This window comes from Microchirus variegatus (assembly GCF_963457635.1).
Source record: "Microchirus variegatus genome assembly, chromosome: 1".
Lineage (NCBI taxonomy): Eukaryota > Metazoa > Chordata > Actinopteri > Pleuronectiformes > Soleidae > Microchirus > Microchirus variegatus.
Genome location: NC_139802.1, coordinates 24,865,823 through 24,891,993, shown reverse-complemented (window position 1 = coordinate 24,891,993; position 26,171 = coordinate 24,865,823). Strand labels below are relative to the sequence as shown.

Sequence of the window (26,171 nt, the reverse complement as noted above, 5' to 3'; positions counted from 1 at the left end):
CTTCCATGATAGGTCACGCCAGATTGCGTTTCCCATAGTGAGATACCGAGGGAGGTTTGAAAGAGAACTGAAATAGCTTGCTTTTTAACACTTTGATAGCCTTTTTAAAAGTAACCATTGGTTTAAGCATGAATAAAATTAAGTGAATAAAACAATATTTAATAAGAAAGAATGAGTGAATAACTTTGTTACCAGTTGAATGTCAAGTCAAATCTCGATCTAATGTCGGTAGATCAAAGACACAAGCAGCATTTTGAACACAAACACGAACATGCCCTAAAAAACACATCCATACAAAACAGTGACAGAGGGTGGTGTTATACCAGTGGCTCCTGGTGTTGCCTCTACAGCTGTGCTGGGAGAAGACGTGGCTCTGCTAGAATGCAGAAACGAGTGGATCCAGTTGGAGGCTCCCTGTCTGAAATCTTGCAGCAGCAGTGCCGTGTCTCTCCTCACCAGGCTCAGTGTGCTCACTTTCTCTACCTGCTTTTCAGTCTGTGGCTCATTGCCTGTAGGAGGGAACACAGAGGAGGAGGTAATGACAGATGCGCCATAGAGATGAAAGTGTTATCCTTAAATAACCATGAATAAATAACAACAGAAAAGACGGCAAAGTGATATTATGAAATGTATAATAGCAGGGTAAAAAATGTACTGTAATGACAGTGAACAGAAAATTGTTTTCAGTTTGGTTTGAAAGGAGACAGAGATAAACAATATCTCTGTGTCAGGCGTTAGCAGAATTAAATAGTCATCACTTCTCCTTTTGTGACACAATAATATTTAAGAAAATTGGGACAATTTTTACTCAAGCAGCACGAAAAGTCAACATAAGTTAATGAGAGTCATAATAAGTTGGACTGTTGCTTGGGAAGGTATTTGGGGTGCATAATGCACTTTAAGTCAGTTTTGCCATAAAACTATTATGTATATATATATATATACACATATATATGTATATATATATATGTGTATATATATATACACATATATATGTGTATATATATATACACATATATATGTGTATGTAAATATATATGTATATATATACATATATATATATGTATCCAAACAACCAATGATTTATAAAGGAAAATGTTTACATTTACAGGGGTGCCCAAACTTTTGCATACCACTGTGTATGTATGTATATGTATATATATATGTATATGTATATATATGTGTATATATGTGTATATATGTATATATACATATATATATATATATATATATACATATACATACATACACAGTGGTATGCAAAAGTTTGGGCACCCCTGTAAATGTTCATGATTTTCCTTTATAAATCATTGGTTGTTTGGATAAGAAATTTCAGTTAAATATACCATATAGGAGACAAACACAGTGATATTTGAGAAGCAAAATAAAGTTTATATGATTTACAGAAAGTGTGCAAGAATTATTTAAACAAAATTAGGCATATGCATAAATTTAGGCACCCTTGTCATTTTATTGATTTCAATACCTTAAGCACTAATTATTGGAACTCAAAATTGGTTTGGTAACCTCAGTGACCCTTTACCTCCATACACAGGTGAATCCAATCGTGAGAAAGGGTATTTAAGGAGGCCAATTGTAAGTGTGTTTCTCCTCTTTGCATCTTCTCTGAAGAGTGGCAACACGGGAGCCTCAAAACAACTCTCAAATGACCTGAAAATGACCTGTCCAGGAATCAGTGACAAAGCTTAAGTTGTGCCAGGGCTGGATCTTTCAACAAGTCGACCCTAAACACTGCTCAAAATCTACTAAGGCATTCATGCAGAGGAACAAATATGACGTTCTGGAATGGCCATCTCAGTCCTCAGACCTGAATATTATTGAACATTTGTGGTGTGATTTAAAATGGAATGTCCAATGATCTTAAAACCGCGCTCTGGGACACAGAAAAATATTTATTTCAGGTTTGTTTTCTCTGCTGCTGTGTTCTGGCGACAAACCAAAGAGATTATCCTGTATCCGCGCTCCATTGTTCCACCATCATCCTTGATGACAGGATGATGGTGGAACAGTAATATGAATCTGAATTATGAGAACTGAATCTGAATTTTGAGAACTGAATGTGAAAGATTTTGAAAAATTCAATTTCAAATTATACTACTCAGATTCAGTTTTTCAATGCAATAATTAAAATTAAACAACACAAATTTAAATTATGTGATTCAAATTCAGTTTTTTTAATGCAACTAATCAAGTTTAGCAATTCAAATTCAAATATAAACGATCCAAATTCAGTTTCTGGTGGCACACATTTCAACCCATAGAAAATTAACCAAAATGGACCTGAACTTTTTTTCTCAACTTAAGAAGATGAAAAAAAAACAGGCTTGGTTTTATTTGAAAAAGCACACAGACACACTCCAACCTGCGTAGGCGCTGAGACACCTGGAGAGCACACTGAGTGGCAGCAGGGGATCCATAAGTGTTAGTAGACGAGAGGGCGATGCGTAGGCAGTCAGCAGGGTAGCTGGGTAGGCTGCCACGATACCATCTGGCATTCGCACGCCAAAGGCAGCAGCGCGCATCGATGTAGTCAAGGACAGATTGCCTCCTGCACTGTCCCCAGCCAGACATATTTTCTCTCCAGTCCAGCCTGAGAAGATAAAAACGGGATTTTTAATAAAGAGGTGATGAGACAGAGAAAAAACTGGGCATCGAATAAATGAGAAATAAACTTGAGTAACAGGATGTTGTTTCTCCACATGCAGCACTGTTGAATATGTGGCTGCTTTGAGGGAGTGTTGGCGAGACTCTGGCGGAGCTTGTCTTTCAATATCAAACCTGTAAACTAAGTGTAATGACAAATTGAACCTGTAGATGGCAGTACTGCTCTTTTTGGATGAGCGATCAGCATAGACCATAAAAAGAGGACCAGAGATGTAGTGATGGGATCAGCAGTTCATTCGAGTGTACTGAATCCCTAGAATCCATTCATTAAAATGATTTGTTCAAAAGATTTGTTCACCGAATCATTCAGTGCTTAGCAGTAGCCCAGTGCCCCGTTACGTGACTCATGTCCTCCCTGAGTGCAGTACGTTCGTGGGTCTGTGAGTGAGTGACAGCGTGAACGAGATTCACGTTCTCAGCCACAGTTCTCCAGTTGTCTGTGTGTCAGTTTGTTCGCGAACGAGATTCACGTCCTCAGCCACAGTTCTGTGTTTCAGTAAGTTTGCTGAGATTCACGTCCTCAGCCACAGTTCTCCAGTTCTCGGTGTCAGTACACTCGCTTGCCCTGACAGACTCCTCCTGTCTCCCAAGTTTTGATATAAAAGTACAGTTTAAATGCAAAACAGCATTATAATAATGATAATAATGATGATGATAATACAACATAGTAATACTTATATATAATAATACTTGTGTGTGTGTGTGTGTGTGCGTGCTTGTTTTCAAGTGGCTTAGCTTGACGGCTAAACTTTAGCCGTTAGCTTGGAGAAAAGGATGTCAAATTGTCACCCATTTCCGTAAAAGTCTTCTACAATAGACACACAGCAGCGCGCCGATGCCGCAACTGTTTCGCTGAGGACGTAAATCTGTGACAGCTCTGTGTTAGCGAATCAGCGCGAGCTGTGAACGTGGTTCATGTCCTCAGCCACAGTGACACACTGTGTCAGTACGTTCGCGAATCATGAGTGAGTCAGTGAGTGACAGCGCGAACAAATCACATCCTCCAGTAGTGAGTCAGCGTGGCAGACAGTTCTTCTTACTAGTCCCTCCCCACTCGGCGCACGATACCTGGCGTCTTTAGACGAAGATTCATGAGTGAGTGACGGCGTCGGCGAACGACTTCATGAGTGATTCACAGGACGTGGCAGTTCCTCTACCGGCCGCCACGCTCGCTGCTGAGCTCAACTGAACTAAGAATGGAACGAATCAGTTCATGAAGTGATCCCAGTCAGTTCGTTCACTCAAAAGATCAGTTCTTTTGAATGAATCATTCGTGACCGACAACAGTACAGAGATGAGGACTGGGAAAATGGTGAAAGAGAAGAGGGAAAAGCTGAGGCAGCTCCATGGATGTATAATATGAACTGGATAGAGCACCGCCCCCTCTACCTTGAAGACAATTTTTACGTGGTGCCCACACTCGGTACTGCAACAAAAAATCCCATGGGGCCTAATAAGTTAAGTAAAAGAAACGCCTGTAAAAGTGTCCACAGGACACCTCGAGACATGGACACAGGCTTTTATGGATTTATATTCTATATTTTTAATTCATGGAGATTCATATTTGAAAAACATTCCTAAAGGCCATAAAAATCTCAGATAAATCTTATTTCCTAAAGAGACATCACAGCTGTGTACGAGCACAGCAAAGCGCGGTCATGTGGCCCATGCGACATTTGAAAAAACCTTCGATAACTTTTGATTCTCTACTGGTCCACAGAAACCTCACAAAGTTTGAAGGTGATTGGTCAAAAGCTCTATGACGAGTTCTTTTAAATACCAAATCTAATTTTGTCTGGTGTCACCCGGGGAAGCTGTTTTCGAAATAGAATATTTTCATACAGATGTCTTCAGTGTCAGACTATCATCAATCCAAGGATGTTTGGTTCAAATGGGAACAGGATTCGCAAGAGTTATAATCATAAATATAGTTTGTTTTAGTTTATAATTCTGTCACCACCAGGAGGCGCTGTTTCCGAACTTGATTGTTTTTTCATAGTTGTCTTTAGCAACTATCGATCATGAACGGATCAGACCTTCCATCGCAAAGTTATAAGAGTTTCGTTCAAATTCAGAATGTTCGCCAACTTTGGCGCCCCTATCTCATACAGCATGCAATATTTAAAAAATCTTTAGCTAACTTTCGATCCTCAACTCGTCCACAGTGACCGCACCAAGTTTGAAGGCGATCGCACAAAAGCTCTACGACAAGTTTGTTCAAATATCAAATATAATTCTGTCTGTAGTCCCCGGGGGCGCCATTTTCGAAATTGAATATTTTCATATAGATTTCTTCAGGGTTGGAGGATCATCAGTCCAAGGAAGTTTGGTTCAGATTGGACTAGGACTCGCAAAGTTATATTATATTATTGTGGCAAAAACCCGACTTTGCATCGTGAACATTGCAACACCACTAAACAATGCGCTGTCATATTCAACATGCATCATCTACCATGTATTTTGAGTGTTTTCACTCATTTTGAGTTGGATACGACAGTCTCTGTAAAAAAAATATATTCCTGAAATCGTAAAATAATTTTTTTGTATATTTTCCGTCATGTTTTCAAACTTAATCGTTTTTGCATAGGTGTCTTCAGCAACTACCCATCATCAATCATGGCAAGTTAAGTTCCTGCTTGACCTTCCATCGCAAAGTTATAAGAGTTTTGTTTGTTGGAAAAAAATTTCGCCAACTTTGCTGCCCCCTATCTCGTGCGCCATGTGATATTTAAAAAACTTTCCTATTCTGTTCCTCAACTGGTCCACAGTGACCTCACCAAGTTTGAAGGTGATCGCTCAAAAACTGTAGGACCAGATAGATATTGCAGCATGGAGTTTCTGAACGGGTTAGAGGGCACTTCCTGTTTAAAATTGCCAACTTTCTGTTGGCTCAAAGGAATGTCCGTAAACGTGTTCAGGGACGTTCCCTTGTCTCACATGTCAAGTTCTGTGCAGATCGGACAATGTAAGACTTAACTTCCTGTTTTGGGCATTCCACTTCCTGAACGGAGGTCATCTTTCAGGATGTGTGCGACTCGCCGTATCCCACGGCAACGCACGTGCCTCGCCTTCGATTCTGTTCATTCACCGCTCACGGAATTAGTTATTTTCAGTACTAGTTATTTTCAGCGGCATCCCCCCACATGTCGGGCTGTGGGGCAATCATGACATGCGCAACGAACGCATCAGAGCGGGTTACCCGGTTTCGAGGGGATCTTGCGACGTTAAGCAAAGTTAGAGGGCACTTCCTGTTTAAAATGGCTGACTTCCTGTTGGTCAAAGACGTGTCTGTAAACGTGTTCAGGGAAGTTCACTTGTCTCACATGTCAAGTTTTGGAAAGATCGGACAATGTTAGGCTTTGCTTCCCGTTATGGGTGTTCCACTTCCTGTTGGGAGGTCATTGTTCGCAGGCATGTTCAGGACAGGTCCCTGGTCTCACATATTAAGGTGGATACAGCAATCCTTGTTAGAGCAGTATGAAAACTGTAAATTCAATTCTGTCTGCTAATTCCAGGGGGAGCCGTTTTCGAAATTGAATATTTTCATATAAACATGTTTAGGACAGGTCACTGGTCTAACATATTAAGTTTCAGGTGGATTCCGTAAACCCTGTTGGAGCAGAATGAAAAAACTGTAAATGTAATACTATCTGCTGTCACGAGGGGGCGCTGAAAATGAAACATTTTCAGATAGATGTCTTCAGGGCCGGCCTGTTATCAATCTGAGCAAGTTTGGTTCAGATTGGACCAGTATTCGCAAAGTTATAACAGTTTGCTTTTTTGTCGCAAAAACCCGACTTTCCGTCGTTGCTATGGCAACGCCTTTTAACGATTCGTCATCATATTGTACATGCATCATCTACCATGTGTTTTGAGTGCTGTCAGTAATTTTGAGTGTGATAAGATGACATCTGTATAATTAATCCCAAAATCTTAAAGAAGCTTCTTTTTTGTATGTTTTCTGCCACCACCAGGAGGCGCTGTTTTTAAACGTGACCGTTTTTTGATAGTCGTCTTCAGCAACTACCCATCATCACTCACAGCAAGTTTCGTTCTGATCGGCCTTTCCGTTGTAAAGTTATACGAGTTTTGTTGTCTGCAAAAACTCTCCGTATCTCGTCTCCCCGTATCTCGTGTGCCATGCAATATTTCAAAAAACCTTTCAACTCATTCCGTTCCTCTACTGGTCCACAGAAACCTCACAAAGTTTGAAGGTGATTGGTCAAAAGCTCTATGACGAGTTCTTTTAAATACCAAATCTAATTTTGTCTGGTGTCACCCGGGGAAGCTGTTTTCGAAATAGAATATTTTCATACAGATGTCTTCAGTGTCAGACTATCATCAATCCAAGGATGTTTGGTTCAAATGGGAACAGGATTCGCAAGAGTTATAATCATAAATATAGTTTGTTTTAGTTTATAATTCTGTCACCACCAGGAGGCGCTGTTTCCGAACTTGATTGTTTTTTCATAGTTGTCTTTAGCAACTATCGATCATGAACGGATCAGACCTTCCATCGCAAAGTTATAAGAGTTTCGTTCAAATTCAGAATGTTCGCCAACTTTGGCGCCCCTATCTCATACAGCATGCAATATTTAAAAAATCTTTAGCTAACTTTCGATCCTCAACTCGTCCACAGTGACCGCACCAAGTTTGAAGGCGATCGCACAAAAGCTCTACGACAAGTTTGTTCAAATATCAAATATAATTCTGTCTGTAGTCCCCGGGGGCGCCATTTTCGAAATTGAATATTTTCATATAGATTTCTTCAGGGTTGGAGGATCATCAGTCCAAGGAAGTGTGGTTCAGATTGGACTAGGACTCGCAAAGTTATATTATATTATTGTGGCAAAAACCCGACTTTGCATCGTGAACATTGCAACACCACTAAACAATGCGCTGTCATATTCAACATGCATCATCTACCATGTATTTTGAGTGTTTTCACTCATTTTGAGTTGGATACGACAGTCTCTGTAAAAAAAAATATATTCCCGAAATCGTAAAATAATTTTTTTGTATATTTTCCGTCACCACCAGGAGGCGATGTTTTCAAACTTAATCGTTTTTGCATAGGTGTCTTCAGCAACTACCCATCATCAATCATGGCAAGTTAAGTTCCTGCTTGACCTTCCATCGCAAAGTTATAAGAGTTTTGTTTGTTGGAAAAAAATTTCGCCAACTTTGCTGCCCCCTATCTCGTGCGCCATGTGATATTTTAAAAAACTTTCCTATTCTGTTCCTCAACTGGTCCACAGTGACCTCACCAAGTTTGAAGGTGATCGCTCAAAAACTGTAGGACCAGATAGATATTGCAGCATGGAGTTTCTGAACGGGTTAGAGGGCACTTCCTGTTTAAAATTGCCAACTTTCTGTTGGCTCAAAGGAATGTCCGTAAACGTGTTCAGGGACGTTCCCTTGTCTCACATGTCAAGTTCTGTGCAGATCGGACAATGTAAGACTTAACTTCCTGTTTTGGGCATTCCACTTCCTGTACGGAGGTCATCTTTCAGGATGTGTGCGACTCGCCGTATCCCACGGCAACGCACGTGCCTCGCCTTCGATTCTGTTCATTCACCGCTCACGGAATTAGTTATTTTCAGTACTAGTTATTTTCAGCGGCATCCCCCCACATGTCGGGCTGTGGGGCAATCATGACATGCGCAACGAACGCATCAGAGTGGGTTCCCCGGTTTCGAGGGGATCTTGTGACGTTAAGCAAAGTTAGAGGGCACTTCCTGGTTAAAATGGCTGACTTCCTGTTGGTCAAAGACGTGTCTGTAAACGTGTTCAGGGAAGTTCACTTGTCTCACATGTCAAGTTTTGGACAGATTGGACAATGTTAGGCTTTACTTCCTGTTATGGGTGTTCCACTTCCTGTTGGGAGGTCATTGTTTGCAGACATGTTCAGGACAGGTCCCTGGTCTCACATATTAAGTTTAGTGTTTATCGGTCAACATACTTATAACTTTGGCGCCCCGTATCTCGTGCGCCATGCGATATTTGAAAAAACTTTCAAATTGATTCCGTTCCTCAAATGGTCCAGAAGCGACCTTACCAAGTTTGAAGGTGATCGCTCAAAAAATGTAGGACGAGATAGATTTTGTAACATTGGTGCAAATTCGCCAAAAATGGCTGTTCAGTCCACGATGGCGGCCTTCCTGTTGCGTTTGGATCATGGTCATAATGTAATTTTTTCTTCGTCCTGACCTTCTACATAGTGTTTGTGTACTGATTTTCATGCATGTACGATAATTGTGGTGTACAGGGTAAATTTGGACAGGGGGTGCCATGCTTATTGGCCCCTCCCACTTCCAATTATCCACGCTTTTTCACCGAACCTTTCAAATACATACATTTTCACCAGGATTGATGCGGTCGCAAAAATTCTGAGTTTTGGGGCATGGGAAAGGCCTCAAAAATGCGATTCATTTGGAGAAAAAAAAAATTAAATTATTATAATAATTTCAAGAGGGTTCTTGCACAGTCGTGCTCGAACCCTAATAATTCCTTGCATTTCAAGAGGGTTCTTGCACAGTCGTGCTCTAACCCTAATAACGATAATAATAATAACAATAAGAAGATTGTTTGATTATTTAAACAGGTGACGATTCATTTAGTCATCGTTTAATCATTGCAGCCCTAATTAAAAGTGATGAATGAATCAGTTGGAAAATAAAATAGGTGTGTTTTACCTTTTTTATGGTAAATTTCTCTTTTCTTTTTTAATCTGTCTAAAGCAAAAATATTCAATTAGAAGTCAAAAAGGTCCATTTAGCTGAAATGTCCTGAAGTTGGTGGTCACGGTGGTCTCATCTGCAGATTATTAAAATCCCAATGTAATGGTGTCACAGCTGAACTTCTCTCATGCGCATGGGCTGACAGGCTATTCATCATTATCTCTCCTTATATATATATATCTCGTGTGTAATAATAACTTAATTATTACTTAACTGCATAACAGTTAAGAAATATTTTTTCAGTCAGGGTTTCCACACCTTGGTTGACAACTCTGCATCTGGACAAGTGACAGTCTTTGTAATTTTCTTGAGACAGAGATCTTGGAATATTCACTTGCTCTCTCTGGCCTAAAGTTACTCATTCATTGTTCTTTATGGAATCTCACATCAACGACAGAAAGAGACAGTGCAGTGTCCACAACACCGCTAGCAATTATGGCTCAACTTTTGTTAGTCTACGTCATTGGTTCTCAAAGTGCGGCCCGCAGAAACATTTCTGGTGGCCCGTGATGAATTACAGTTGAAAGTTTTAATCCAGGACCTTCTAAGATTGTTAAATGTTTATTGGACATTATTGGATACAGACCAATAAGTGTAAACAAAAATACTGGGTATTTACCTGGTTCTATATGGTGAATTTTAGTGTACTATTGGGTAATAAGCAGGTAGCTACAGCCCCCAATTACTAGCTATTTACCCAGTAAATACAGTATATGGTAACAGAAATGTGTTACTTGGTATTAACCTGTAATTAGAAGGTAAGAGCAATGGCCAAAATACTGGGTAATTACCCAGTAAATTGTAAAGCGTTATTATATTGCCACTTAAATTACATTATTTTAATGATTACATTACTTAACACTAAACTGTAGAACTGCAATCTGGTCATTAACATTATTACAAATGGGATTTCTTTCTGGGTTTTTTTTTTTTCTAAATTGGGATCCGCCACGGACCAAGCGGGAACAAGTCGGCCGAGCGCAAAACGAGAAAAAACAGGAAAAAGTTTTTCTTTCAAAATTAGGGATTTCCATTTTTTTCAAAATGACACAAGTTGAAGTTTTGAAGAAGCCACTACATGCTTCAAATCACAGTATTGTGGGTCTTAAAACCATAAACTTTGTGTTTGAATTAAGGTTGTTTTATCGCTGTGAATCACTCCTAGTTTGGGTGTGGTGATCTCACATTCCAGAGCTTTTGTTGCTTTTTCAGCCAATCAGCTGACGATCACGGAGAATACACATGGCTAATTAATATGCACGTACAGGGAGAGAGAGAGGGAGGGGAGGGGAAGTGAGAGAGTGTCTGGAATGTTCCAGCATGTGTGTGTGTGTGTGCAGTGCAGTGCGAAATTAAAGCGTGATCGTCATCAAAGCAGTCGTCTTCAAAGCTTTGTTTGACAAAGGAAGGCAAGGAGAACAGGAAAATAATTGTCTGTGGCTGAATTTCTTCACAAGGACAGAGAAAGCACAGAGACTGCTGGTGTGTGGACTGTTAGCATTTGAAGCTAGCGATCTTTATGCTAACGTGATAGCAGACTTCATCGTCACAAAAACAACAAACAGATGGATTATTCAGCGGCTAAAAGAGAGCAGGACAGACACAGTAGTTGTCTGAGATGATGACGTGACGCCAGCACCGCCCTATATTATTATGGGTGAGTTGTCATATACGAAACGTTAGTGTTCAGTCACATACAGGGACGTTTTTAGGGTTCGAGCACGACTGTGCAAGAAACCTATTGTAACTGAAAGATTTATTAGGGTTCGAGCACAATTGTGCAAGAACTCTATTGTGTGGTTTCACTGACAGCTTAGACCACGAGGGGGTTTTAGCTATGTAAATGTGATGATTCTGTCTCTTGGCTCTCAAAAGGTGTAAATCTTTGAGGCTAAAATTCTCCCTAAAGCAATTTGAGGAGTGCCTACATTCAAATGACCATATCTTCCACAAAAAATATCAGATTTACATGTGTTTGACATTGTTGGAAAGCTTAGAAATCACACTTTCAGTAAATAACTCCAAATGTCCCGAAGTAGACTTGTGAACGCTTTTGCCATGGCTGGACACAATTGGCCCTCAGGTATCAAAACTTTGAGAACCCCTGGTCTACGTACATCAAGCAATGCAGGTCACATTCTTTCTTGCACAAAATTCAAGCACTTTCAGTGACATTTCTATTTAAGGCATTTATCTTGAAAAAATCTAAAATTTGTGAGAACCCTGTTTAGTGCCATCATACACAAATTAAATCACTTAAGGAGTACAGAAGCGTTATAAAGCCTTGGATAAATATATACTGCATGTGACCTGATAAATTCATTAACTTGAATAACATTAATACATGGTTAGTTAAAACATGTTAGTTAATGCTTATAACAGCTTTCTTGTACCCTTATTTTAAAGTGTTACGTTAAGTATAAATGATGCAGTGAAGATGCGCTGGTACCCAATAGGTGGTGGTTTCTCAAAGCCCAGCAGTAAGCATAGAAACACTCCTCCAACGCCCTCGGGAAGGGGGCCTCGGGGGCCAAAGAGTAGTCCACAGACAAGATGGGGACACCAAGGTCCTGGGACCAACTCTTCAGGTAAGGCTGCACAAGACACAAGAGTACAAAGGAATGAATTCGTTAAATGAAAAACAGTCAGCTTCACAGTTAATAAATGTTGAAAAATGTATGAGTAACCAAAGCAGCTACGATAGAAAAAGAAAAGAGTAGATGCCGGGAGACAAAGAGAAAGAGATAAATTAGGACAAACTTTGAACAAAACAAAGCAAAAAATAATATGAAAATAATGAGTCCCTCTGATGTCATCGGTCTGCTCTTTTGTTAAGTGTCCGGACAAGAGCATAAGGACAGCTGTCATAGTCACCTTCATTTCCTCTATCCCTGTGTGGCTATGAGAAAAGTGTGCACATGTCCTAGTTTGCACAGTACAAAGGAAACTGAGAGGATTGGAGTATTTACAGGGAATAATAATAAGAAAACGAGCTTGAAGTCGATGTGCTCTCACCTCGACACTTGCGTCCTGAGCTCGTCTCTAGTTCATTCACTGTTTGTGGTAGTAGTTATTAGGGATGGGACTTTTTTGTCGACAAATCGATCGAAAAAATCAATGATGGTCAATAATGGACATCACAGCCATGTTTTTGAGCTTAAAATGAAGTAGTACAGTGTAGAATAATTTCCACCCCCGCACTGCTGCTGTTACTGCTGCTGTAAAAAAAAAAAACACGTGGACCTCGACAATTGACTCTAAAAATGTGTGAAATTCCCATCCCTAGTAGTTATCAGCGCCGTCCATGTGGATGTTGGGCTGTGGAGGCAAAGTAATTAACACTTTCTGTTGGGAGGTCATCTTTTGTATGTTCAGGATAGGTCCCCGGTCTCACATATCAAGTTCCGTGCATATGGGTCAATGTACGGTAAAGTTAGAGGGCACTTCCTGTTTAAAATGGCTGACTTCCTGTTGGGGCTGTCAAAGGCGTGTCCATTAACGTATTCAGGTAAGTTCCCTTGTCTCACATATCATGTTGCGTGGATATCGGGCAATGTACTGCAAAGTTACATTCTACTTCCTGTTTCAGCGGTTCCACTTACTGTTGGGAGGTCGTCTTTTGCTGACATGTTCACGATGGGTCTGTGATCTCACATATCACGTATTAGGAGGATACAACAATCCCTGTTATAGCAGCATAAAGAAGTGTGAAATGTAATGTTATCTCCAGCAACCAGGGGGTTCAGTTTTTTAAATTGAATATTTTCATATAGACTTCTTCAGGGTCGGACTGTCATGAATCCAAGGCAGTTTGGTTCAGATTGGAACAGGACTTGCAAAGTTATAACAGTTTGTTTTTTGTTGCACAGTGAATGACATAGTCTGCCGTCATCAGGGGGCACGGTTTTAGACATTGAATATTGTCATATAGACTTCTCCAGGTCATCAATCCAGGGAAGGACATTGGATCCTCCATCGCACAGTTATAAGAAACTCTTTGTCAGAATCAGAATGTTTGCCAAATTTGGTGCCCCCTATCTCGTACGCCATGCGACATTTTAAAAAACCTTCGATAACTTTTGATCCTCAACTGGTCCATATTGACCTAACCAAGTTTGATGGTGATCGCACAAAAGCTATACGACAAGTTCGTTCAAATACCAAACGTAGTTCTCTCTACTGTCACCAGGGGGCGCTGTTTTCGAAATACAATACTTTCATATAGACATGTTCAGGAAAATCCGACTTTCCATTGTTGCCATGTTAATGCCATTTAATGATTCGTCATCATATTGTGCATGCATCATCTACCATGTGTTTTGAGTGCTGTCAGTAATTTTGAGGGTGATACGATATCTGTAAGTTATTCCCAAAATCGTAAAGAGACTTTTTTTGTATGTTTTCTGACGCCACCAGGAGGCGCTGTTTTTTCTTCATAGTTTTCTTCAGCAACTACCCATCATCACTCACAGCAAGTTTGGTCTGGATCGGACCTTTCATTGTAAAGTTACAAGAGTTTCGTTGTTTGCGGCGGAAAAACCAGAATTTTCCCCAACTTTCGCGCCCCGTATCTCGTGCGCCATGCGATATTGTAAAAAAACTTTCCAATTGATTCCGTTTCTCAACTGGTCCACAGTGATCTCACCAAGTTTGAAGGTGATCGCTCAAAAACTGTAGGTCATCAACTTTTATTTTACAGCACAACCTAATGAACATGTGTACCAAGTTTCGTTCATGTACGTTAAACCTGACAGGAGATGACCTACTAGCACTTTTTTGCGTCACTCTTTAGCCCCTTCCACTTTCCATTTTCCACACTTTTTCACCAAACCTTTTAAATCGTAAATTTTCACCAGGTCGCAAAAATCTGTGAGATTTTGGGTATGGGAGAGGCCTCGTAAATGCAATTCATTTGGCGGAAAAATAATAAGATCAAAACTAGCACCACAAGCGGATCTGAACAGATTCAGGCCGATGCGCCCACGAAACCGTTCATTCACCGATCGCAGTGCTAGTTATTTTCAGTTCTCGTTGTTTTCAGCGGTGTCCCCGTGCATGTCGGGCTGTTGAGCCATCGCGATGTGTGCAACGGACGCATCAGAGTGGGTTCCTAGTTTCGAAGGGGATCTTGCTACATACGGCAAAGTTAGAGGGCACTTCCTGTTTAAAATAGCCAACTTCCTGTTGGTCAAAGGCGTGTCAGTAAATGTGTACATAGAGGTTCACTTGCCTCACATGTCAAATTTTGGAAAGATCAGACAATGTTAGGCTTTACATCCTGTTATGGGTGTTCCACTTCCTGTTGGGAGGTCATTGTTTGCAGACGTGTTCAGGACAGGTCCCTGGTCTCACATATTAAGTTTTGTGCTTGTCGGTCAATGTACAGCAAAGTTAGAGTGCACTTCCTGTTTAAAATGACCGCCTTCCTGTGGGTGACAGGCTTCTCTGTTAACGTGTTAAGGGAAGTTTACTTGTCTCACATGTCAATTTTTTTGCAGATCCGACCATGTTGGACCTTACTTCCTGTTTCGGGCATTCCACTTCCTGTACGGAGGTCATCTTTTACAGACATGTTCAGGACAGGTCCCTGGTCTCACATATTAAGTTTCAGGTGGATACAGCAATCCCTGTTAGAGCAGCATGAAAACTGTAAATGCAATTCTGTCTGCTAATACCAGGGGGTGCTTTTTTTTTTTTTTTAAATTGAATATTTTCATACAGTCATGTACAGGACGGGTCTATGGTCTTACATATATAGTTTCAGGTGGATACAGCTATCCCTGTTGGAGCAGCATGAAAAACTGTAATTGTAATACTATCTGCTGTCACCAGGGGGTGCTGAAAATTGAATATTTTCATACAGATGTCTTTCAGGGCCGGCCTGTCATCAATCTGAGCAAGTTTGGTTTAGATTGGACCAGGATTTGCAAAGAAATAACAGTTAGCTTTTTTGTCGCAAAAACCTGACTTTGCGTGGTTGCCATGGCAACAGCGTTAAACAATTCATCATATAGTACATGCATCCTCTACCATGTGTTTTGAGGGCTGTCAGTAATTTTGAGTGTCACACGATGTGACCCAGTTTTTTTTTTTCAAAAAGAGGGATTTTCGTTTTTTTTCAAAATTGTTCGACTTGAAGTTTGTAAGAAGCCACTACATGCTTCGAATCACAGTATTGTGGGTCTTAAAACCATGAACTTTGTATTTGAATTAAGGTTGTTTTATCGCTGTGAATCATTCCTAGTTTGGGTGTGGCGATCTCACATTCCAGAGCTTTTGTTGTTTTTTCGGCCAATCAGCTGACGATCACGGAGAACATGGCTACTTAATATGCACGCACAGAAAGATAGAGGGAGAGGAGGAAAGAGAGTGTGTGGAACTTTCCAGCAGTTATTGAGCGTTTGCAATGTGTGCGTGTGTGTGTGCAGTGCGAAATTAAAGCGTGATTGTCATCAAAGCAGTCGTCAACAAAGCTTTGTTAAACAAAGGAAGGCAAGGAGAACCGGACAATAAGTGAACTGTGGCTGATCTTCTTAACAAAGACAGAGACAGCACTTCTGCTATATGTGAGTGGACTGTTAGCATTTTAGGCTAGCGATCTTTATGCTAACGTGTTAGCAGACTTCATCACAAAAACAACAAACAGATGATTATTCAGCAGCTGAAAGAGAGCAGGACAGACACAGTAGTTGTCTGAGATGATGACGTGACGCCAGCACCACTCTATCTCCTTATGGGTGAGTTTTCATATACGTAACGTTAGTGTTCAGTCACATACAGGGACGTTGTTTCTTGTTATTGTATTCACTAGCTCTAGCAAAAACATGTGGTGATGTGCTTGAATCATGTGTGAATGACACAGCTTTGTGTATCCACCCGCTCCGGTGAGGTCTTTTAGCAGCTGTGGTCGACTAAAAGCCTCAAATGCTTCTGGCGAAAAATGTCGAGAACACAGCCGCGGATCTTTAGGAAGTTGTGTCCTTCCACAGGCATCTTCCCACTCTTTTCTCCTCTTCTTGTCAGTGGGAAAGCTGTGTAAACTCACAGCACTTCCCTGGTTTCCTTTCGATAAAAGGCAACAAGGGGATAAAAGCCAATCAAAAGTCGACCACAGCTGCTAAAAGCCCTCACAGGAGTGGGTGTCTACAAACGGAGACTTAAACCAAATGCCTGTCCGACAATTCTCCCACATAAGGAGCCTAAACGCGAGCGTGAAGCGAGTGAAATTCGCGCCAGAGACAAGAGACGCCGGATGCTCTCCTGAGCAGACAACCCGCTTCTGCAGTCGCCGCTTCACTGTATATCCTAATTATCTATAAAGCACAAGACAGCTCTGGATGCTAATAATTTCCAAAATTATTGATATTGGAATAACACTCTCCCTCTCGGTTACCATGGAGACGCAGTTGCCGCACATACACCACCGGTTTTGTCCCACTCTCGCCTCATCCCGTCTTTCTTGCTCTTCATTTTGATGCTCGTTTTGTGAAACATTGTCAGTGCTGTCCTCCTCCTGTATGTTTCGCTCGGGTTCAAATTGTAAAGGCTGAACAGATGACATGTTTACACAACAGGGTCCCGAAGCCTCCAGTACAACCTTTTGACGTCACTACCCAGAGTGCATTGCGACGTTAACAACAATGGCAACCTATGAGTTAAACTATTTTTTACAAATTTTATAAAAACGAAGACATCAAGAAGGTTTTTTATATCAATTTATTATAACTGATACTAACATTTATCTTTTAAGAACTACAAGTCTTATAGCCGGGGTTCCTTTTAAGTATATATTGTATATTTTGTTTTCATGAAACAACAAAAACATGATGATGGAAATACAGTGGTATGCAAAAGTTTCGGCACCCCTGTAAATGTTCATTTTTTCCCTTTATAAAGCATTGGGTATTTGGATAAGAAATTTCAGTTAAAGAGCCCATATTATACCCTATTACCCCAAGTTAAACTACCGTAAATTCCGGACTATAAGCCGCTACTTTTTTTCCACACTTTGAACACTGCGGCTTATGATACAGTGCGGCTTATTACGGTAATTTTTTTTTTTTTTTCGTGGCGCCAAAAACATTTTGCCAAGTAACAGTAGACCAATACAAATTGATGAGTAGTTCACAGGGGTCCAATTAAATTGCATGATAAATAAAGCGCACTTTCACAACTATTGTAAATCAGTCATTTGTACTCACCCTCATCAACATGGAAAATACGAGAAGGAAAGCATATGATGCGGAAAGCATATGATGCGGAAAGCATATGATGCGGCTTTTAAGTTAAAGGCGATCACTCTGGCGGATAAAGAAGGTAATCGAGCTGCCGCACGTAATCTTGGCATAAATGAATCGATGATAAGAAGGTGGAGACGCCAGCGTGAAGAACTGAGCCAATGCAAAAAAACGACGAAAGCTTTCAGAGGTAATCATAGCAGATGGCCCGAGCTTGAAAACTTTCTGGAAGACTGGGTTAACACACAGAGAGCAGGCGGCCGCGGTGTTTCAACTGTGCAGATAAGACTGAAGGCTAAAGCAATCGCCACCGAGATGAAAATAGAAGATTTTAGAGGTGGGCCATCGTGGTGTTTTAGATTTATGAAACGGAAATCCCTGTCCGTTAGGGCACGCACAACTTTGTGTCAGCAGCTCCCTCCCGACTACGAGGAGAAACTTGCTAACTTCCACACATTCACTCAAACGAAGATAGCGGAGAATTCCATCGGGCCAGATGATATCATAAATATGGATGAAGTACCTCTGACGTTTGACCTGCCTCTCACTCGGACTGTAAATAAAAAAGGTGAATCATCCATCACACTGAAAACGAGCGGACACGAGAGAACGCATTTTACATGTGTTCTGAGCTGCACAGCATCTGGACTAAAGCTTCCACCGATGGTGATTTTTAAGCGGCTGACAATGCCAAAGGAAAAATTCCCAAAAGAAATCGTGGTGAAAGTCAATAAGAAAGGTTGGATGATGGAGAGCCTAATGAAGGATTGGCTCAGAGAGTGCTATCTAAGCGACCAGGGGGCTTTTTTCGCAGAAAAAAAGCAATGCTCGTTATGGACAGCATGAGGGCCCATATAACAGATTCAGTGAAAGTCGCCATCAAGAGCACAAACTCAATTCCAGCTGTGATTCCTGGGGGCACCACGAAGTATCTGCAACCACTGGACATCAGCGTGAACCGGGCATTTAAAGTGGCACTGCGCAAAGAGTGGGAGGCTTGGATGACGAGCGGCGAGAAATCCTTTACCAAAACAGGCCGCATGCGAAGAGCATCTTTAACTCAAGTATGCCAGTGGATCCTAAATGCGTGGAGCCGTGTCAAAACATCAACCATCACCAACGGGTTCCGAAAGGCTGGACTGCTGCATGAAAAAGAAGACGGCGCGCGCTCAAGTGACAGCGAAAACGAGGAGACTGAAGTGAGTGATGAGATCCTGAGGCTGTTTAATTCGGACACTGAATTAGAGGACTTTGATGGTTTTAGTGCGCAGGAGGAAGATGGAGAAGGCGATCAGTGACTTTTTCTGGTAGGATGCAGTATATGGTACATGTTTTTACCAGTTATTAGGATATACTGGAGTGCTGTTCATGCACTGTTAAGTGAAAAAGCATAAGCAACGTAATTTGTGTGTTACCGATAAAAACGTACATTTCAAGGTAGCCACGTTATAGGCACCGTTAAAAAACAGCATTTGCAATATGTATTTGTTTATGTAACCATGCGGATTAAATAAAAAAAGTAAAAAAAAAAATCCTCACGTGTAATATCTTTCTGTGTAAATATCTCATATAATAAATTGTTTTTTGGTTCTCTGTATAGACATAAAAGTGAAAAGAGTGGATGTTGCTCCTTTCTGCCTTTTCGCCTTTCTGCTTGACACTGGCAGATAAAGAACAGCCGGCACCTGCGACACGCCCAGGTGCAGGTTTGCCAATGTAGCTATCCCCGACAGAAAGTGTCACTCCTGGCCGCGGCCGCGGAGGCAGATAAACAGGGGTTTTAATTTAAATTTAGAATAAAAAACAATGCAATTGTTGTTAGTTTTAATTTACTTGGGTGAAAGCAAGCGCACCACTGTTTCTCCGCCTCCGCAGCCGCGGCCAGGGGAAACACTTTCTGTCGGGGATACCTACATTGGCACGACACCTGTCGTCTTGTCACCCGCTGTCAGTGACTCACTTCTTACAGTAATAAGAAGATATGATGAATGTTTTTGAGCTAATTTTTCATATTACAATGTGGGATAACTGCGGCTTAAAATCCAGTGCGGCTTTTGCAAGTACAAAATTGATTTTCTTTCAAAAATTAGCGCATGCGGCTTTTAATAAGGTGCGCTCTGTCGTCCGGAATTTACGGTAGTTCCTGATGCCCTAATGAACATGTCTGTTGAGGATGAAGCACAATAGCAGTTCAATAACCCTGCCAAAACAGCCCTTTTCAGAATGCTCGGTTTTGTGCCTGGTCATTTACATGTGAATTAGACCCAGGTAAACACACACACCCACTGCTTCCAGGGGAGTGTCGATCTAACTTACTATCCACAGCCATACTGTCGCCACTTATCACCTATTGTCATGCAGCGGCGTCCCAACCCCCGCTCTGTATACCCCATAGTAATGTCCGTTTACCCGTTGTTACTGCGTTTCACCGTAATGCATAGTGACCACGATTTTGGCTTCTCGCGATCATAAAAACAATAGAATCGAAGAAAAACGATTAATGCGCAGTGCGGCGCGGCGCGTATGTAAATTCCTGTGCTAGAAAAACACCTTGAATGCACCAGTGTTACTGCAGCTGTTAGTGATGTGTGTGGATCAAAAATATGAGGAGAGAACGTAGAAATACGACAGAAAGGCAGCCTTTGGTTGAGAAGAAATGTAGGACAACATCTACCTCTTTCTGCGGGTGCTTTCAAACGCATGCTATTCATATTATTGATCCACACATGTCACTCGCTAACTGCAGGCACGTAACTGGTGCGTTCAAGGTGTTTTTCTAGCATAGGAATTTACATACATGATCAACAACAAAGGGCTTGTGAAGCTTTTTTTGAACATTTTTTTCATAAATAAAATATATCCACTGGACACATAAGTCCTCTGAGGCTGGAAGTTTGTGTAAAACACTGTGCTCCGCTGTGCAGCCACTCTTCCTCCCTTGCCTGCACTCTCGTATTTGACAGGTACAAGGAGGAGCTAAGGTGGAGCTGTGAAGTACTTGGCGGGGTGCCAACATTCACGGTGAAATGTGTCGCTATGTCGTAATTCCGCGGGAGGTTTAAACATCGCGTGTTTTATCGCCCATACCTACACTAAGTGGAACCACTAAAACATGACTGAGTCTTGTTTCACATTCTTGGGACTGGTATGGCCCCCTGAGTCCCAAATATCAGTACTAAAATGATTAAAAAGTTGATTTTGCACAATATGGGCCCTTTAAATATATCATATAGGAGACAAACACAGTGATATTTCAGAAGTGAAATAACGCTTATATGATTTACAGAAAGTCTGCAATATCAGCAGATTCTGGAGAACAATGTCCTGGAATCAGTGACAAAGTTGAAGTTGTGCCAGGGCAAACCTGACTGAACTGGAGATGTTTTGTAAAGAAGAATGGTCCAAAATACCTTCCTCCAGAATCCAGATTCTAATTGGAACCTATAGTAAGCATTTTGCAAAAGAAGGATGCACAAGTTTTCTTTTGTGGTGCCTAAACTTATGCACATGCCTAATTTTGTTTGAATAATTATTGCGCACTTACTGTAAATCATATAAACTTTATTTCAATTCTCAAATATCACTGTGTTTGTCTCCTATATGATATATTTAACTGAAGTGTCTGTTTCAAACAACCCATGATTTATAAAGGAAAATCATGACAATTTACAGGGGTGCCCAAACGTTTGCATACCACTGTATGACTACACGAGTGTAAGGACAAGAAATTTAAACAGAATAAGCCACATATTCATATTTTATGGACACAATTAAATTCAAATCTCTATGTTTTTTTCTCTCTTTTAGCACTGATGGGTCTGCCATTTTTTAGAATTGTCTAGGATCATTAGGGTTCGAGCACGACTGTGCAAGAACCCTCTATGCAAGGAATTTTTATTATTAATATTCGACCAAATGTATCGCATTTTTAAGAAAAATTGGAAGTGGGAGGGGCCAATAAGCGTGGCACCCCCTGTTCAAATTCACCCTGAACACCACAATTATCGTACATGCACGAAAAGCAGTACACATGTGTAGAAGGTCAGGACGAAGAAAAAATTACATTATGACCTTGATCCAAACGCAACAGGAAGGCCGCCATCTTGGACTGAACAGCCATTTTTGGGCGTTTTTGGCAAATTTCCACCAATGCTACAAAATCTATCTAGTCCTACATTTTTTGACCAATCACCTTCAAACTTGGTAAGGTCACTGTGGACCCAGGGCCGTTGCGACAAGGCAGGCAAACCAAGCAATCGCTTGGGGCCCTGAGCTGGCCTGGGGCCCCAAGACAACGACTGATTATGAATAAAATGCAACGACAAACTGTGTGAGCACCCCTTTGATAGTCAATGCAGTAAAGTGCAATGGCGCTATTATCGGGATCCCCCTCAAGGGGGCCCCTCTCAGTCTTCACTGACAGCAGCCAGTCAGGTTTGTGATCTCTGCAGCCGGCAAAATACAAAAACTCGGCAGTCCTCATGAAGCGAAATTATGCATCAGGAAGCCAGAAAAGAAAGAAGAGAAAGGAAGAGAGGGATAAGCGTGAAAAGAAAGACAGTCCCTATATGAAGGTACAGAGGAAACTCAGTCTACTCCAGACGAGACTTTCAGAAGAATAAGTAAATTGACTAATGGCCAAGACCGCAGAGCTCACTTTCTATAATATAAATAATATATAAATTATATGTTTCGTCGGCCGTGATTATATGTTTGTTGTTTATATAAATAAAAACAAACATATATATTATATAAAAAAACAACAAACAAATGCTGATCAAGAGTTTTGTGCAAACAATTTAAGGTCCCGTCTCTTGTCCCAAATATGACAGGCTTTATGTCATATTATATGTATCCACCTGAAACTTAATATGTGAGACCGGAGACCCTTCCTGAACATGTCTGTAAAAGATGACCTCCGTACAAGAAGTCGAACGCCCGAAACAGGAAGTAAATTCCAACATTGTCCGATCTGCACGAAAATTGACATGTGAGACAAGTGAACTTCCCTGAACACGTTTACGGAGACGCCTTTCAGCCACATGAAGTCGGCCATTTTAAACAGGAAGTGGACTCTAACTTTGCTGTACATTGACCGATAAGCACGAAACTTAATACGTGAGACTAGGGACCCGCCCTGAACATGTCTGCAAACAATGACCTCCCAACAGCAAGTGGAACACCCATAACAGGAAGTAAAGATAACTAGCGGGTTATTTTTATTTTTATTATTTCGGGTTCGAGCATGACTGTGCAAGAAACCTATTGAAAAGAGATATTATTATTATTATTATTAGGGTTCGAGTCTAGTCCTACATTTTATGAGCGATCCCCTTCAAACTTGGTGAGGTCGCTGTGGACCAACTGAGGAACTAAATAATCTGGAAGGTTTTTTGAAATATAGCATGGCGCACGAGATAGGGGGCACCAAAGTTGGTGAAAATTCAAATTTTTTTGCAAAACAAAAAAAAACTCTTATAACAATGGATGGAAGGTCAAGTCGGAACCAAACTTGTGATTATTGATGATGGGCCATTGCTAAAGACGCCTATGCAAAAACTGTCCACTTTAAAAACATCGCCTCCTGGTGGTGAAAGAAAATATACAAAAAAAACACTTTTTTTCACAATTTCAGCAATAACTTTTACAGAGATTATCGTATCCAATTCAAAATGAGTGAAAACACTCAAAACACATGGTAGATGATGCGTGTTGAATATGATGAAAGTTGGCAAATATTCTGATTTTGAACGAATCTCATAACTTTGCAATGGAAGGTCCGATCCAAACCAAACTTGCTGTGGTTCATGATCGATAGTTCCTAAAGACGGAGATGAAAAAACGGTCACGTTCGAAAACAGCGCCTCCTGGTGGTGAAAGAATAATAAACAAAAACAAAGTACATTTACGATCATAAGTTTGTGAATCCTGTTCCGATTTGAACCAAACTTTGTTGGATTGATGATAGTCCTACACTGAAGATGTCTATATGTAAATTGAATGAAACCAGCGCCCCCTGGTCACAGCAGACAGAACTACATTTGGTATTTGAACAAACTTGTCGTAGAGTTTTTGTGCTATCACCTCTAAACTTGCTGAGGTCAATATGGACCAGTTGAGGATCACAAGTTATCAAAGGTTTTTTAAAATGTCGCATGGCGTACGAGATAGGGGACGCCAAAGTTGGCAAACATTCTGATCTGCTCTTTGCGATGGAGGATCCAATGTCCTTCCCTGGATTGATGCCCTGGAGAAGTCTATATGACAATATTCAATGTCTAAAACAGCGCCCCCTGATGACGGCAGACTATACCATTCACTGTGCAACAAAAAAAAACTGTTATAACTTTGCAAATCCTGTTCCAATCTGAATCAAATTGATTGATTGATGACAGTCCGACTCTGAAGAAGTCTATATGAAAATATTCAATTCAAAAAACAGTGCCCCCTGGTTGCTGGAGATAACATTACATTTCACACTTCTTTATGCTGCTATAACAGGGATTGTTGTATCCTCCTAATACTTGATATGTGAGACTATAGACTCTCTCTGACCATGTCAGCAAAACAAGACCTCCTGACAGGAAGTGGAACAGCCGAAACAGGAAGTAAAAGGTAACTTTAATGTACATTGACCGATCTGCACAGAACTTGATATGTGAGACCAGGAACCTATCCTGGACATGTCTGCAAAAGCTAAACTCCCAACAGGAAGTGGAACGCCCAAAACAGAAAGTAGAATATAACTTTGCCGTACATTGCTTGATCTCCACAAAACATGATATGCGAGTCAAGGGAACTGTCCTGAACATGTTAATGGGCATGCGTACACGTACCGACGTGTACTCGATACTCAACTAGACAAACATCATCCATATAATCACATTTAAAGGATTGTTCAGGTTTTAAACAATCCTGAACCAGGGATCAGGGATGCGAGACCAGGGACCTATCCTGAACATGCAAGATGACCTCTCAACAGAAAGTGTAACGCACTAAACAGGAAGTAAAACATAACTTTGCCTCCACATCCCAACATCCGCATGGATGGCGCTGATAATAACTACAACCGCAAACAGTGAATGAACGAGAGACGAGCTCAGGGCGCAAGTGTCAAGGTGGCCGCACATCGACTCCGCTTGCAGTGCTAGTTGGTTTTATGTCATGATAACTGATTTTTTTTTTTTTTACTCCCATTTCAATTGTCTACTTGGTGTCATGAATGATATCATTTTGTTTGCAATATACCACAGTAAGGGGGTCGTGGTTAAATCTTCAATTACACCTTTGCTTTCAAAGGTCGAGATGACATCACTTCAATATTCAATATACAATCTAGACTGTGACACCCGTACACACTACATTTAGAAAATATTTTTCTTTAAAAACCTGATTGATTAGTAGGGTTAGAAAATTCCAGGACTTTTCATGATTGGAAACATTCCATGGGCTTTGACAGGAATTTCCGAGAATAAAAGATACATTTTTTTAAGTTGAAGGTTTTGAATATTTTACTCATCATTCATGTTTTTGTTCTTCAGTTAAAGAAATGAGCATTGATTAAGTTCTACTCACAAATGAATTATGAAAAATCTAAACATTTCAAGTAAAATATTACATTTCAAAAGAAAAACATTGTTTTTTTGTTCAACATATTAATAATTATAATTTCTGAAGCTGTATCCAGTCAATGCAGTGATCACCAGAACATCAGTGGCAGAATTACTCTCAGTGCAGCTTTTTTCCTGACCAAGGTAAATTCTTGTCTAAAGTCTAGCGTCCAAATGCGGCTAACCGATCAGAATGCTTCATCAGCTGAGACTGTTTACAAACAGACAGGACCTTCCCTCAAATCTTCAACATGATCCTGCAGTACATCTTTAGAAGCACTAAGGACATTAGCTACTGAAAACACATGAAACTAGCTGCACCCCAATGCCTGATTTAAGAAAATGCCAAGTAGTGGGGTCAGAGCTAAGTGAGGAAGAGGAGGGAGGGAGGCTGGTGGGCATTGCAGGAGGTGTGGTATGGTCGTTGCAGCTGTTTGAGGTGCTCAGTGAGATGAGTCACTCAATCACAAGCACTGGGCTTCAAGCAGTGGAAAGACAAAGGCACAATTAATCTCAGAATTATTTGCGCCCGTTGTCGATGTGCAAGTCATTTGTTTTCTCGGTACAGGAGGCTCATATATATATATATATATATAGTAATAGTTTATTATTTTAATTGTCCCGTATGATGAAAAACCATCAACATGATATTCACATATGTTTTTGGTTTTCTTTGCTTTTTTTCTGCTGGTGAAATTAGAGCTACAGAGCTTTCTAACAAGCCCCTGATTGTCTCTCTGTGTTCAGTATTCATGTCAGTAAAAGCGGGCGTAAAGTTGCAAATGTCAGCCGCGGCGCACTTCTGCATTCTTTAATTGTGAGAAATAATTAAAAAAAAAATTTAACATGAGTCAAATGTCCTGCCATCTTTGCGCACGAGCGATGTGTATTGTGAGTGT

General features: G+C 40.8%; 1 protein-coding gene across 1 annotated transcript in view; it reads right to left on the bottom strand.

Annotated features, from left to right (window-relative positions):
• The window catches only part of lipeb (lipase, hormone-sensitive b), a 110,680-nt gene that overhangs the window by 13,426 nt on the left and 71,083 nt on the right, over positions 1 to 26,171 (bottom strand). Inside the window, exons 8-10 of the mRNA XM_083890278.1 lie at positions 11,875 to 12,019; positions 2,384 to 2,611; positions 324 to 509 (exon numbers count right to left, since the gene is read on the bottom strand). Coding sequence (XP_083746404.1) covers positions 324 to 509; positions 2,384 to 2,611; positions 11,875 to 12,019 — 559 coding nt within the window. The remainder of the gene's footprint in view (positions 1 to 323; positions 510 to 2,383; positions 2,612 to 11,874; positions 12,020 to 26,171) is intronic.